This window comes from Salmo salar, unplaced genomic scaffold (assembly GCF_905237065.1).
Source record: "Salmo salar unplaced genomic scaffold, Ssal_v3.1, whole genome shotgun sequence".
Lineage (NCBI taxonomy): Eukaryota > Metazoa > Chordata > Actinopteri > Salmoniformes > Salmonidae > Salmo > Salmo salar.
In genome coordinates this window covers 1,426-16,433 of record NW_025548395.1, presented here as the reverse complement: position 1 = coordinate 16,433, position 15,008 = coordinate 1,426, and the positions used below count along the sequence as shown (strand labels likewise).

Below are 15,008 nucleotides of genomic sequence, written 5' to 3'. Positions count from 1 at the left end.
TGACAGACAGGTTGTATTAAAAAGTTATTCTCAGCTTTCCTAGCTTACACAGTTATGGTGCACGAATAATGTACACGCTGTGCATTCATGGCTCAATGCTACAACTTTACTGATCAGTTTGTATTGTAGTTTAAGAGTTTTCAGCTGATAGAAAGTTTAGTCAGCCAATGAAAATACTGTTGTTCCTACATTCAGTAAAGTTTGGTCTGAGGGATAGTCTCATGATTACTTACATAGCCAGTCAGCCAATGAAAATACTGCTATAACTACAATTTATTTTGGTGTGCGATATTTACAGTGATACTTACAGAGCTTTCCTGCAGCCTCTCACAGCTGGGAGCAGTCTCCTACGACCCTCCTCTGATGTCTTGTATTCCTTTGGGTTAAACACATCCAGAACCTCCTCTGATATCTGCAGCATGTAGGCCAGTGCTGAACACTGAGCATGTGTGAGGTTTTTGGATCTCTTTTCTGACCTCAAGTACACTTCGATGACCTTCTGTACTGAATGGTCTTTCATCTCTATCAGACAGTGGAAGAGATTGATGCACCTCTCAGGGGACATGTTCTTCCTCTGCATCACCTTAAGAGATCGGATTGTTTTCTGGACGCTCTCTGGACTGCTTTCTGTCTGTGTCACCAGACCTCGTAGGAGTTTCTGATTGGACTCCAGTGACATGCCATGAAGGAAGCGGACAAAAAGGTCCAGGTGTCCATTCTTACTCTCCAAGGCTTTATCCACGGTACTCTTCAGCAGCTCATGCAAGGTTAGCTCTTCAGACACACCTCTAGACTTTCTCTTGAGGAAAGGCTTCAGTGCATCCATGTTCCTGGCTGTGTAACAATGGTACATGTAGACAGCTGAGAGAAACTCCTGAATGCTGAGATGAACAAAGCAGTACACCACTCTCTGAAATATCACAGACTCTTCTTTAAAGATTTGTGTGCACACTCCTGAGTACACTGAGGCTTCTTTGACATCAAGGCCACACTCTTTCAGGTCTTCTTCATAGAACATGAGATTACCCTTCTCCAGATTTTCAAACGCCAGCTTCCCCAGCTTCAGAAGAATTTCCTTATCTGACTCCATGAGCTCCTCTTGATCCATCTCATCTCTTCCATGATATTTCTGGTTCTTCAGGCTGGTCTGAATGAGCAGGAAGTGTATGGACATCTCAGTCAGAGTCGTGGGCATCTCTCTCCTCTTGTCTGTACTCAACATGTGTTCAAGGACTATTGCAGAAATCCAACAGAAGACTGGAATGTGGCACATGATGTGGAGGCTCCTTGAAGTCTTTATGTGTGAGATGATTCTGCTGGCCAGGTCCTCATCACTGAATCTCTTCCTGAAGTACTCCTCCTTCTGTGGGTCATTGAACCCTCGTACCTCTGTCACCTGGTCAATACACTTAGGGGGGATCTGATTGGCTGCTGCAGGTCGGGAGGTTATCCATAGGAGAGCAGAGGGAAGCAGATTCCCCTTGATGAGGTTTGTCAGCAGAACATCAACAGATGATGTCTGGGTGACATCAGACACCTTTTCATTGTGCTGGAAATCTAATGGAAGTCTGCTTTCATCCAAACCATCAAAGATGAACATAGCTTTACAGGCAGTGAGTTTCTTTGCATTGCCTATGTCTAGTTCTGTGTGGAAGTCATTTAAAAGTCTGAGAAGACTGTACTGGAGATCTTTGATCAAGTTCAGCTCCCGGAAAGGAAGCACAAATATGATCTCCACATCTTGGTTTGCCTTCCCTTCAGCCCAGTCTAGGATGAACTTCTGCACAGAGACTGTTTTTCCGATGCCAGCGATGCCCTTGGTCAGCACAGTTCTGATGCTTCTCTCTTGGCCAGGTAAGGGTTTAAAGATGTCATTGCAGTGGATTGCTGTGTCATGTGAGGTTGGTGTCCTGGATGCTGTCTCTAGCTGCCACACCTCATGTTCATTGTTAACACCTTCACTCTCTCCTTCTGTGATGTAGAGCTCTGTGTAAATCCTGTTGAGGGGAGTTTGGTTCCCTGCTGTTTCCATGCCTTCTATCACACATTCATACCTCCTTTTCAGACTGTCTTTATGGTTTACTATAGCTCTCTGCAGACTGTCTTTATGGTTTACTATAGCTCTCTGCAGGCTGTCATCCACTACAAGGGAGGAGTAAAATGGATGTGTATCAGACACAGTCATTGACAGGATGAAATGTGGGCCTCCACAACTACAGTAACTTATATTATCTCATATTATTGTAGTTAACTACATTTAAATCATATTGAGGTATTGACTTAGCACAGGTCTGCAAGTGGTCTTACTGTTTTCAGAGCCTCTTGCATCATTAGGTTCCCTCAGGTGCTGTAGTACAGGAAGTGTTCTGGATCTCTTTCTACACTGAGGACAGTCATAGTCTCCTGAAGGAGCAGGTTTCTCCCAGTATCTGGTGATGCACTGTCTGCAGAACCTGTGTCCACAGGTGATAGAGACTGGATCCCTCAGAACCTGCTGGCACACTGCACACCTGGACTGATCCTCTGGCAGAGTAGACCATCCACTACAGAGATAAAGGAGAGAGAGATACTGATCCTTTAACAGAGTAGACCATCCACTACAGAGATAAAGGAGAGAGAGAGATACTGATCCTCTAACAGAGTAGACCATCCACTACAGAGATAAAGGAGAGATACTGATCCTCTAACAGAGTAGACCATCCACTACAGAGATAAAGGAGAGATACTGATCCTCTAACAGAGTAGACCATCCACTACAGAGATATAAGAGGGTGCAGTAATTACTCTAATAAACTCAGTTACAACAAATTACAAATTACAACAACATATCTATATGACATCTTGAAGATTCTCAAAATGTGGTGACCTTCGGTCAAAGGTGATTGATCTTCCACCACTGGAATTAACAGGATGATGCATGGAGAAGTCACTGTTCATAGACAGACAGACAGCTGGGATCAGTATACTGTGTTCATAGACAGACAGCTGGGAACAGTATACTGTGTTCATAGACAGACAGCTGGGAACAGTATACTGTGTTCATAGACAGACAGCTGGGATCAGTATACTGTGTTCATAGACAGACAGACAGCTGGGAACAGTATACTGTGTTCATAGACAGACAGCTGGGAACAGCATACTGTGCTGTCTGAGTGTGGTAGTAGCCTCTGGAATGAATAACATGTCCACAACACCATTACTAGAATTTTAGATTCTTCACAATCCAGTGTGCATGAGACCTACCACAAAACCCCATTCAAAGGCACTTAAATATATTGACTTGCTCATTCACCCTCTGAATGGCACACATACACAATCCATGTCTCAATTGTCTCAAGGCTTAAAAATCCTTCTTTAACCTCCCCTTCGTCTACACTGATTGAAGTGGATTTAACAAGTGACGTCAATAAGGGATCATTGCTTTCACCTGGATTCACCTGGTCAATCTACGTCATGGAAAAAGCAGGTGTTCATAATGTTTTGTACACTCAGTGTCTTAAAATATATGACATAAACAACAAATGATAAGCAGATGCTTTACAGTATATACTCAGATACACTAAATACATCAGGTTTCAGATCTTGAAGGTTCTCCTCTTCAATAGAAATATCATCAATTCTGACCAGTAACTTACCTGGGGTCAAAGGTCCCTGATCCATCACTAAAATGTATTGGACGATCCATAGAGAAGTCACTCTTCATGGACAGATGACTGGGTACTGGAGAGACTGATCTCTGGAGAGACTGAGTTTGCTTGGAGATTCTGAAAAACAAAATGAATCACCATGTAACTGCATTTCAAAATGTATCAAAATTATATATCAATAGATTACATACATTACATAAAGCATTAAAATATATGCCATTACATAAAGCAAAAGACATACACTGAGTGTACAAAACATTAAGAACGCCCTCCTAATACTAAGTGCCCCCCACCTTTTTAGCCTAAAATTAGCCTCAACTTGTCAAGGCATTGACTCGTCAAGGTGTAGAAAGCGTTCCACAGAGATGCTGGCCCATGTTGACTCCTATGACTCCCACAGTTGTGTCAAGTGGGCTGGATGTCCTTTGGGTGGTGGACCATTCTTGAGACACATGGGAAACTGTTAAGCGTAAAAAACCCAGCAGCGTTGCAGTTCTTAACACAAATCTGTGCTCCTGGCACTGATTGGTGTGGATTCAACAAGTGACATCAACAAGGGATCATAGCTTTTATGTTTCAAGGAGCGGGAGTCTATTCTGGAAGCCTATAAGAAATCCCGCTATGCCCTCCGACGAACCATCAAACAGGCAAAGCATCAATACAGGACTGAGATGGAATCAAACTACACCAGCTCTTCCGGACGACTATGTGATCATGCTCTCAGCAGTCAATGTAAGACCTTTAAACAGGTCAACATTCACAAGGCCGCAGGGCCAGACGGATTACCAGGACGTGTGCTGCGAGCATGCGCTGACCAACCGGCAAGTGTCTTCACTGACATCTTCAACCTCTCCCTGTCTGAGTCTGTAATACCAACATGTTTTAAGCAGACCACCATAGTCCCTGTACCCAAGAACACTAAGGTAACCTGCCTAAATGACTACCGACCCGTAGCACTCACATCTGTAGCCATGAAGTGCTTTGAAAGGCTGGTCATGGCTCACATCAACACCATTATCCCAGAAACCCTAGACCCACTCTAATTTGCATACCACCCAAACAGATCCACAGATGATGCAGTCTCTCTATTGCCACTCCACACAGCCCTTTCACACCTGGACAAAAGGAACACCTATGTGAGAATGCTGTTCATTCACTACAGCTCAGCGTTCAATACCATAGTACCCTCAAAGCTCATCACTAAGCTAAGGACCCTGGGACTAAACACCTCCCTCTGTAACTGGATCCTGGACTTCCTGACGGGCCGCCCCCAGGAGGTAAGGGTAGGTAACAACACATCCTCCATGCTGACCCTCAACACAGGGGCCCCTCAGGGTGCGTGCTCAGTCCCCTCCTGTACTCCCTGTTCACTCATGACTGCACGGCCAGGCACGACTCCAACACCATCATTAAGTTTGCTGACGACACAACAGTGGTAGGCCTGATCACCGACAACGACGAGACAGCCTATAGGGAGGAGGTCAGAGACCTGGCCGGGTGGTGCCAGGACAACAACCTCTCCCTCAACGTAACCAAGACAAAGGAGATGATTGTGGACTACAGGAAAAGGAGGACCGAGCATGTCCCCATTCTCATCAATGGGGCTGTAGTGGAGCAGGTTGAGAGCTTCAAGTTCCTTGGCGTCTGCATCACCAACAAACTAACATGGTCCAAGCACACCAAGACAGTCGTGAAGAGGGCACGACAAAACCTATTCCCCCTCAGGAGACTGAAAAGATTTGGCATGGGTCTTCAGATCTTCAAAAGGTTCTACAGCTGCACCATCGAGAGCATCCTGACTGGTGGCATCACTGCCTGATATGGTAACTGCTATCCAGGACCACTATACCAGGCGGTGTCAGAGGAAGGCCCTAAAAATTGTCAAAGACTCCAGCCACCGTAGTCATAGACTGTTCTCTCTGCTACCGCACAGCAAGCAGTACCGGAGTGCCAAGTCTAGGCCCAAGAGGCTTCTAAACAGCTTCTACCCCAAAGCCATAAGACTCCTGAACATCTAATCAAATGGCCACCCAGACTATTTGCATTGCCCCCCCCCCCATATGCCGCTGCTACTCTCTGTTATCATCTATGCATAGTCACTTTAATAACTCTACCTACATGTACATATTACCTCGACTAACCGGTGCCCCCACACATTGACTCTGTACCGGTACCCCCTGTATATAGTCTAGCAATTGTTATTTTTACTGCTGCTCTTTACTTTTATCTCTTATTCTTATTCATACTTTTTTAAACTGCATTGTGGGTTAGGGCTTGTAGGAAAGCATTTCACTGTAAGGTCTACACCTGTTGCATTCGGCGCATGTGACTGATAAAATTTGATTTGATTCACCTTGTCAATCTACGTCATGGAAAAAGCAGGTGTTCATAATGTTTTGTACACTCAGTGTCTTAAAATATATGACAAAAACAACAAATGATAAGCAGATGCTTTACAGTATATACTCAGATACACTAAACACATCAGGTTTCAGATCTTGAAGGTTCTCCTCTTCAATAGAAATATCATCAATTCTGACCAGTAACTTACCTGGGGTCAAAGGTCCCTGATCCATCACTAAAATGTATTGGACGATCCATAGAGAAGTCACTCTTCATGGACAGATGACTGGGTACTGGAGAGACTGATCTCTGGAGAGACTGAGTTTGGTTGGAGATTCTGAAAAACAAAATGAATCACCATGTAACTGCATTTCAAAATGTATCAAAATTATATATCAATAGATTACATACATTACATAAAGCATTAAAATATATGCCATTACATAAAGCAAAAGACATACACTGAGTGTACAAAACATTAAGAACGCCCTCCTAATACTAAGTGCCCCCCCCACCTTTTTAGCCTAAAATTAGCCTCAACTTGTCAAGGCATTGACTCGTCAAGGTGTAGAAAGCGTTCCACAGAGATGCTGGCCCATGTTGACTCCTATGACTCCCACAGTTGTGTCAAGTGGGCTGGATGTCCTTTGGGTGGTGGACCATTCTTGAGACACATGGGAAACTGTTAAGCGTAAAAAACCCAGCAGCGTTGCAGTTCTTAACACAAATCTGTGCTCCTGGCACTGATTGGTGTGGATTCAACAAGTGACATCAACAAGGGATCATAGCTTTTTATGTTTCAAGGAGCGGGAGTCTATTCTGGAAGCCTATAAGAAATCCCGCTATGCCCTCCGACGAACCATCAAACAGGCAAAGCATCAATACAGGACTGAGATGGAATCAAACTACACCAGCTCTTCCGGACGACTATGTGATCATGCTCTCAGCAGTCAATGTAAGACCTTTAAACAGGTCAACATTCACAAGGCCGCAGGGCCAGACGGATTACCAGGACGTGTGCTGCGAGCATGCGCTGACCAACCGGCAAGTGTCTTCACTGACATCTTCAACCTCTCCCTGTCTGAGTCTGTAATACCAACATGTTTTAAGCAGACCACCATAGTCCCTGTACCCAAGAACACTAAGGTAACCTGCCTAAATGACTACCGACCCGTAGCACTCACATCTGTAGCCATGAAGTGCTTTGAAAGGCTGGTCATGGCTCACATCAACACCATTATCCCAGAAACCCTAGACCCACTCTAATTTGCATACCACCCAAACAGATCCACAGATGATGCAGTCTCTCTATTGCCACTCCACACAGCCCTTTCACACCTGGACAAAAGGAACACCTATGTGAGAATGCTGTTCATTCACTACAGCTCAGCGTTCAATACCATAGTACCCTCAAAGCTCATCACTAAGCTAAGGACCCTGGGACTAAACACCTCCCTCTGTAACTGGATCCTGGACTTCCTGACGGGCCGCCCCAGGAGGTAAGGGTAGGTAACAACACATCCTCCATGCTGACCCTCAACACAGGGGCCCCTCAGGGTGCGTGCTCAGTCCCCTCCTGTACTCCCTGTTCACTCATGACTGCACGGCCAGGCACGACTCCAACACCATCATTAAGTTTGCTGACGACACAACAGTGGTAGGCCTGATCACCGACAACGACGAGACAGCCTATAGGAAGGAGGTCAGAGACCTGGCCGGGTGGTGCCAGGACAACAACCTCTCCCTCAACGTAACCAAGACAAAGGAGATGATTGTGGACTACAGGAAAAGGAGGACCGAGCATGTCCCCATTCTCATCAATGGGGCTGTAGTGGAGCAGGTTGAGAGCTTCAAGTTCCTTGGCGTCTGCATCACCAACAAACTAACATGGTCCAAGCACACCAAGACAGTCGTGAAGAGGGCACGACAAAACCTATTCCCCCCTCAGGAGACTGAAAAGATTTGGCATGGGTCTTCAGATCTTCAAAAGGTTCTACAGCTGCACCATCGAGAGCATCCTGACTGGTGGCATCACTGCCTGATATGGTAACTGCTATCCAGGACCACTATACCAGGCGGTGTCAGAGGAAGGCCCTAAAAATTGTCAAAGACTCCAGCCACCGTAGTCATAGACTGTTCTCTCTGCTACCGCACAGCAAGCAGTACCGGAGTGCCAAGTCTAGGCCCAAGAGGCTTCTAAACAGCTTCTACCCCCAAGCCATAAGACTCCTGAACATCTAATCAAATGGCCACCCAGACTATTTGCATTGCCCCCCCATATGCCGCTGCTACTCTCTGTTATCATCTATGCATAGTCACTTTAATAACTCTACCTACATGTACATATTACCTCGACTAACCGGTGCCCCCGCACATTGACTCTGTACCGGTACCCCCCTGTATATAGTCTAGCAATTGTTATTTTTACTGCTGCTCTTTACTTTTATCTCTTATTCTTATTCATACTTTTTTAAACTGCATTGTGGGTTAGGGCTTGTAGGAAAGCATTTCACTGTAAGGTCTACACCTGTTGCATTCGGCGCATGTGACTGATAAAATTTGATTTGATTCACCTTGTCAATCTACGTCATGGAAAAAGCAGGTGTTCATAATGTTTTGTACACTCAGTGTCTTAAAATATATGACAAAAACAACAAATGATAAGCAGATGCTTTACAGTATATACTCAGATACACTAAACACATCAGGTTTCAGATCTTGAAGGTTCTCCTCTTCAATAGAAATATCATCAATTCTGACCAGTAACTTACCTGGGGTCAAAGGTCCCTGATCCATCACTAAAATGTATTGGACGATCCATAGAGAAGTCACTCTTCATGGACAGATGACTGGGTACTGGAGAGACTGATCTCTGGAGAGACTGAGTTTGCTTGGAGATTCTGAAAAACAAAATGAATCACCATGTAACTGCATTTCAAAATGTATCAAAATTATATATCAATAGATTACATACATTACATAAAGCATTAAAATATATGCCATTACATAAAGCAAAAGACATACACTGAGTGTACAAAACATTAAGAACGCCCTCCTAATACTAAGTGCCCCCCCACCTTTTTAGCCTAAAATTAGCCTCAACTTGTCAAGGCATTGACTCGTCAAGGTGTAGAAAGCGTTCCACAGAGATGCTGGCCCATGTTGACTCCTATGACTCCCACAGTTGTGTCAAGTGGGCTGGATGTCCTTTGGGTGGTGGACCATTCTTGAGACACATGGGAAACTGTTAAGCGTAAAAAACCCAGCAGCGTTGCAGTTCTTAACACAAATCTGTGCTCCTGGCACTGATTGGTGTGGATTCAACAGGTGACATCAACAAGGGATCATAGCTTTTTATGTTTCAAGGAGCGGGAGTCTATTCTGGAAGCCTATAAGAAATCCCGCTATGCCCTCCGACGAACCATCAAACAGGCAAAGCATCAATACAGGACTGAGATGGAATCAAACTACACCAGCTCTTCCGGACGACTATGTGATCATGCTCTCAGCAGTCAATGTAAGACCTTTAAACAGGTCAACATTCACAAGGCCGCAGGGCCAGACGGATTACCAGGACGTGTGCTGCGAGCATGCGCTGACCAACCGGCAAGTGTCTTCACTGACATCTTCAACCTCTCCTGTCTGAGTCTGTAATACCAACATGTTTTAAGCAGACCACCATAGTCCCTGTACCCAAGAACACTAAGGTAACCTGCCTAAATGACTACCGACCCGTAGCACTCACATCTGTAGCCATGAAGTGCTTTGAAAGGCTGGTCATGGCTCACATCAACACCATTATCCCAGAAACCCTAGACCCACTCTAATTTGCATACCACCCAAACAGATCCACAGATGATGCAGTCTCTCTATTGCCACTCCACACAGCCCTTTCACACCTGGACAAAAGGAACACCTATGTGAGAATGCTGTTCATTCACTACAGCTCAGCGTTCAATACCATAGTACCCTCAAAGCTCATCACTAAGCTAAGGACCCTGGGACTAAACACCTCCCTCTGTAACTGGATCCTGGACTTCCTGACGGGCCGCCCCCAGGAGGTAAGGGTAGGTAACAACACATCCTCCATGCTGACCCTCAACACAGGGGCCCCTCAGGGGTGCGTGCTCAGTCCCCTCCTGTACTCCCTGTTCACTCATGACTGCACGGCCAGGCACGACTCCAACACCATCATTAAGTTTGCTGACGACACAACAGTGGTAGGCCTGATCACCGACAACGACGAGACAGCCTATAGGGAGGAGGTCAGAGACCTGGCCGGGTGGTGCCAGGACAACAACCTCTCCCTCAACGTAACCAAGACAAAGGAGATGATTGTGGACTACAGGAAAAGGAGGACCGAGCATGTCCCCATTCTCATCAATGGGGCTGTAGTGGAGCAGGTTGAGAGCTTCAAGTTCCTTGGCGTCTGCATCACCAACAAACTAACATGGTCCAAGCACACCAAGACAGTCGTGAAGAGGGCACGACAAAACCTATTCCCCCTCAGGAGACTGAAAAGATTTGGCATGGGTCTTCAGATCTTCAAAAGGTTCTACAGCTGCACCATTGAGAGCATCCTGACTGGTGGCATCACTGCCTGATATGGTAACTGCTATCCAGGACCACTATACCAGGCGGTGTCAGAGGAAGGCCCTAAAAATTGTCAAAGACTCCAGCCACCGTAGTCATAGACTGTTCTCTCTGCTACCGCACAGCAAGCAGTACCGAGTGCCAAGTCTAGGCCCAAGAGGCTTCTAAACAGCTTCTACCCCCAGCCATAAGACTCCTGAACATCTAATCAAATGGCCACCCAGACTATTTGCATTGCCCCCCCCCATATGCCGCTGCTACTCTCTGTTATCATCTATGCATAGTCACTTTAATAACTCTACCTACATGTACATATTACCTCGACTAACCGGTGCCCCCGCACATTGACTCTGTACCGGTACCCCCTGTATATAGTCTAGCAATTGTTATTTTTACTGCTGCTCTTTACTTTTATCTCTTATTCTTATTCATACTTTTTTAAACTGCATTGTGGGTTAGGGCTTGTAGGAAAGCATTTCACTGTAAGGTCTACACCTGTTGCATTCGGCGCATGTGACTGATAAAATTTGATTTGATTCACCTTGTCAATCTACGTCATGGAAAAAGCAGGTGTTCATAATGTTTTGTACACTCAGTGTCTTAAAATATATGACAAAAACAACAAATGATAAGCAGATGCTTTACAGTATATACTCAGATACACTAAACACATCAGGTTTCAGATCTTGAAGGTTCTCCTCTTCAATAGAAATATCATCAATTCTGACCAGTAACTTACCTGGGGTCAAAGGTCCCTGATCCATCACTAAAATGTATTGGACGATCCATAGAGAAGTCACTCTTCATGGACAGATGACTGGGTACTGGAGAGACTGATCTCTGGAGAGACTGAGTTTGCTTGGAGATTCTGAAAAACAAAATGAATCACCATGTAACTGCATTTCAAAATGTATCAAAATTATATATCAATAGATTACATACATTACATAAAGCATTAAAATATATGCCATTACATAAAGCAAAAGACATACACTGAGTGTACAAAACATTAAGAACGCCCTCCTAATACTAAGTGCCCCCCCACCTTTTTAGCCTAAAATTAGCCTCAACTTGTCAAGGCATTGACTCGTCAAGGTGTAGAAGCGTTCCACAGAGATGCTGGCCCATGTTGACTCCTATGACTCCCACAGTTGTGTCAAGTGGGCTGGATGTCCTTTGGGTGGTGGACCATTCTTGAGACACATGGGAAACTGTTAAGCGTAAAAAACCCAGCAGCGTTGCAGTTCTTAACACAAATCTGTGCTCCTGGCACTGATTGGTGTGGATTCAACAAGTGACATCAACAAGGGATCATAGCTTTTATGTTTCCAAGGAGCGGGAGTCTATTCTGGAAGCCTATAAGAAATCCCGCTATGCCCTCCGACGAACCATCAAACAGGCAAAGCATCAATACAGGACTGAGATGGAATCAAACTACACCAGCTCTTCCGGACGACTATGTGATCATGCTCTCAGCAGTCAATGTAAGACCTTTAAACAGGTCAACATTCACAAGGCCGCAGGGCCAGACGGATTACCAGGACGTGTGCTGCGAGCATGCGCTGACCAACCGGCAAGTGTCTTCACTGACATCTTCAACCTCTCCCCTGTCTGAGTCTGTAATACCAACATGTTTTAAGCAGACCACCATAGTCCCTGTACCCAAGAACACTAAGGTAACCTGCCTAAATGACTACCGACCCGTAGCACTCACATCTGTAGCCATGAAGTGCTTTGAAAGGCTGGTCATGGCTCACATCAACACCATTATCCCAGAAACCCTAGACCCACTCTAATTTGCATACCACCCAAACAGATCCACAGATGATGCAGTCTCTCTATTGCCACTCCACACAGCCCTTTCACACCTGGACAAAAGGAACACCTATGTGAGAATGCTGTTCATTCACTACAGCTCAGCGTTCAATACCATAGTACCCTCAAAGCTCATCACTAAGCTAAGGACCCTGGGACTAAACACCTCCCTCTGTAACTGGATCCTGGACTTCCTGACGGGCGCCCCCAGGAGGTAAGGGTAGGTAACAACACATCCTCCATGCTGACCCTCAACACAGGGGCCCCTCAGGGGTGCGTGCTCAGTCCCCTCCTGTACTCCCTGTTCACTCATGACTGCACGGCCAGGCACGACTCCAACACCATCATTAAGTTTGCTGACGACACAACAGTGGTAGGCCTGATCACCGACAACGACGAGACAGCCTATAGGGAGGAGGTCAGAGACCTGGCCGGGTGGTGCCAGGACAACAACCTCTCCCTCAACGTAACCAAGACAAAGGAGATGATTGTGGACTACAGGAAAAGGAGGACCGAGCATGTCCCCATTCTCATCAATGGGGCTGTAGTGGAGCAGGTTGAGAGCTTCAAGTTCCTTGGCGTCTGCATCACCAACAAACTAACATGGTCCAAGCACACCAAGACAGTCGTGAAGAGGGCACGACAAAACCTATTCCCCCTCAGGAGACTGAAAAGATTTGGCATGGGTCTTCAGATCTTCAAAAGGTTCTACAGCTGCACCATCGAGAGCATCCTGACTGGTGGCATCACTGCCTGATATGGTAACTGCTATCCAGGACCACTATACCAGGCGGTGTCAGAGGAAGGCCCTAAAAATTGTCAAAGACTCCAGCCACCGTAGTCATAGACTGTTCTCTCTGCTACCGCACAGCAAGCAGTACCGGAGTGCCAAGTCTAGGCCCAAGAGGCTTCTAAACAGCTTCTACCCCCAAGCCATAAGACTCCTGAACATCTAATCAAATGGCCACCCAGACTATTTGCATTGCCCCCCCCCCATATGCCGCTGCTACTCTCTGTTATCATCTATGCATAGTCACTTTAATAACTCTACCTACATGTACATATTACCTCGACTAACCGGTGCCCCCACATTGACTCTGTACCGGTACCCCCTGTATATAGTCTAGCAATTGTTATTTTTACTGCTGCTCTTTACTTTTATCTCTTATTCTTATTCATACTTTTTTAAACTGCATTGTGGGTTAGGGCTTGTAGGAAAGCATTTCACTGTAAGGTCTACACCTGTTGCATTCGGCGCATGTGACTGATAAAATTTGATTTGATTCACCTTGTCAATCTACGAAATGGAAAAAGCAGGTGTTCATAATGTTTTGTACACTCAGTGTCTTAAAATATATGACAAAAACAACAAATGATAAGCAGATGCTTTACAGTATATACTCAGATACACAAAATACATCAGGTTTCAGATCTTGAAGGTTCTCCTCTTCAATAGAAATATCATCAATTCTGACCAGTAACTTACCTGGGGTCAAAGGTCCCTGATCCATCACTAAAATGTATTGGACGATCCATAGAGAAGTCGCTCTTCATGGACAGATGACTGGGTACTGGAGAGACTGATCTCTGGAGAGACTGAGTTTGCTTGGAGATTCTGAAAAACATAATGAATCACCATGTAACTACATTTCAAAATGTATCAAAATTATATATCAATAGATTACATACATTACATAAAGCATTAAAATATATGCCATTACATAAAGCAAAAGACATACACTGAGTGTACAAAACATTAAGAACGCCCTCCTAATACTGAGTGCCCCCCCCACCTTTTTACCCTAAAATTAGCCTCAACTTGTCAAGGCATTGACTCGTCAAGGTGTAGAAAGCGTTCCACAGAGATGCTGGCCCATGTTGACTCCTATGACTCCCACAGTTGTGTCAAGTGGGCTGGATGTCCTTTGGGTGGTGGACCATTCTTGAGACACATGGGAAACTGTTAAGCGTAAAAAAACCCAGCAGCGTTGCAGTTCTTAACACAAATCTGTGCTCCTGGCACTGATTGGTGTGGATTCAACAAGTGACATCAACAAGGGATCATAGCTTTTTATGTTTCAAGGAGCGGGAGTCTATTCTGGAAGCCTATAAGAAATCCCGCTATGCCCTCCGACGAACCATCAAACAGGCAAAGCATCAATACAGGACTGAGATGGAATCAAACTACACCAGCTCTTCCGGACGACTATGTGATCATGCTCTCAGCAGTCAATGTAAGACCTTTAAACAGGTCAACATTCACAAGGCCGCAGGGCCAGACGGATTACCAGGACGTGTGCTGCGAGCATGCGCTGACCAACCGGCAAGTGTCTTCACTGACATCTTCAACCTCTCCCTGTCTGAGTCTGTAATACCAACATGTTTTAAGCAGACCACCATAGTCCCTGTACCCAAGAACACTAAGGTAACCTGCCTAAATGACTACCGACCCGTAGCACTCACATCTGTAGCCATGAAGTGCTTTGAAAGGCTGGTCATGGCTCACATCAACACCATTATCCCAGAAACCCTAGACCCACTCTAATTTGCATACCACCCAAACAGATCCACAGATGATGCAGTCTCTCTATTGCCACTCCACACAGCCCT

At 45.4% G+C, this 15,008-nt stretch overlaps 1 protein-coding gene across 1 annotated transcript; it reads right to left on the bottom strand.

Moving 5' to 3' along the window:
• Positions 1 to 304: 304 nt before the first annotated feature.
• LOC123732968 (NLR family CARD domain-containing protein 3-like) lies at positions 305 to 14,050 on the bottom strand. Its single transcript, XM_045712310.1, has 7 exons — positions 13,885 to 14,050; positions 11,323 to 11,451; positions 8,762 to 8,890; positions 6,199 to 6,327; positions 3,636 to 3,764; positions 2,308 to 2,543; positions 305 to 2,142 (listed from the first exon to the last, which is right to left on the bottom strand). The coding sequence occupies exons 1-7, from the start codon at positions 14,022 to 14,024 to the stop codon at positions 305 to 307; spliced, it is 2,730 nt and encodes a 909-aa protein (XP_045568266.1). The 5' UTR covers positions 14,025 to 14,050.
• Positions 14,051 to 15,008: the final 958 nt, after the last annotated feature.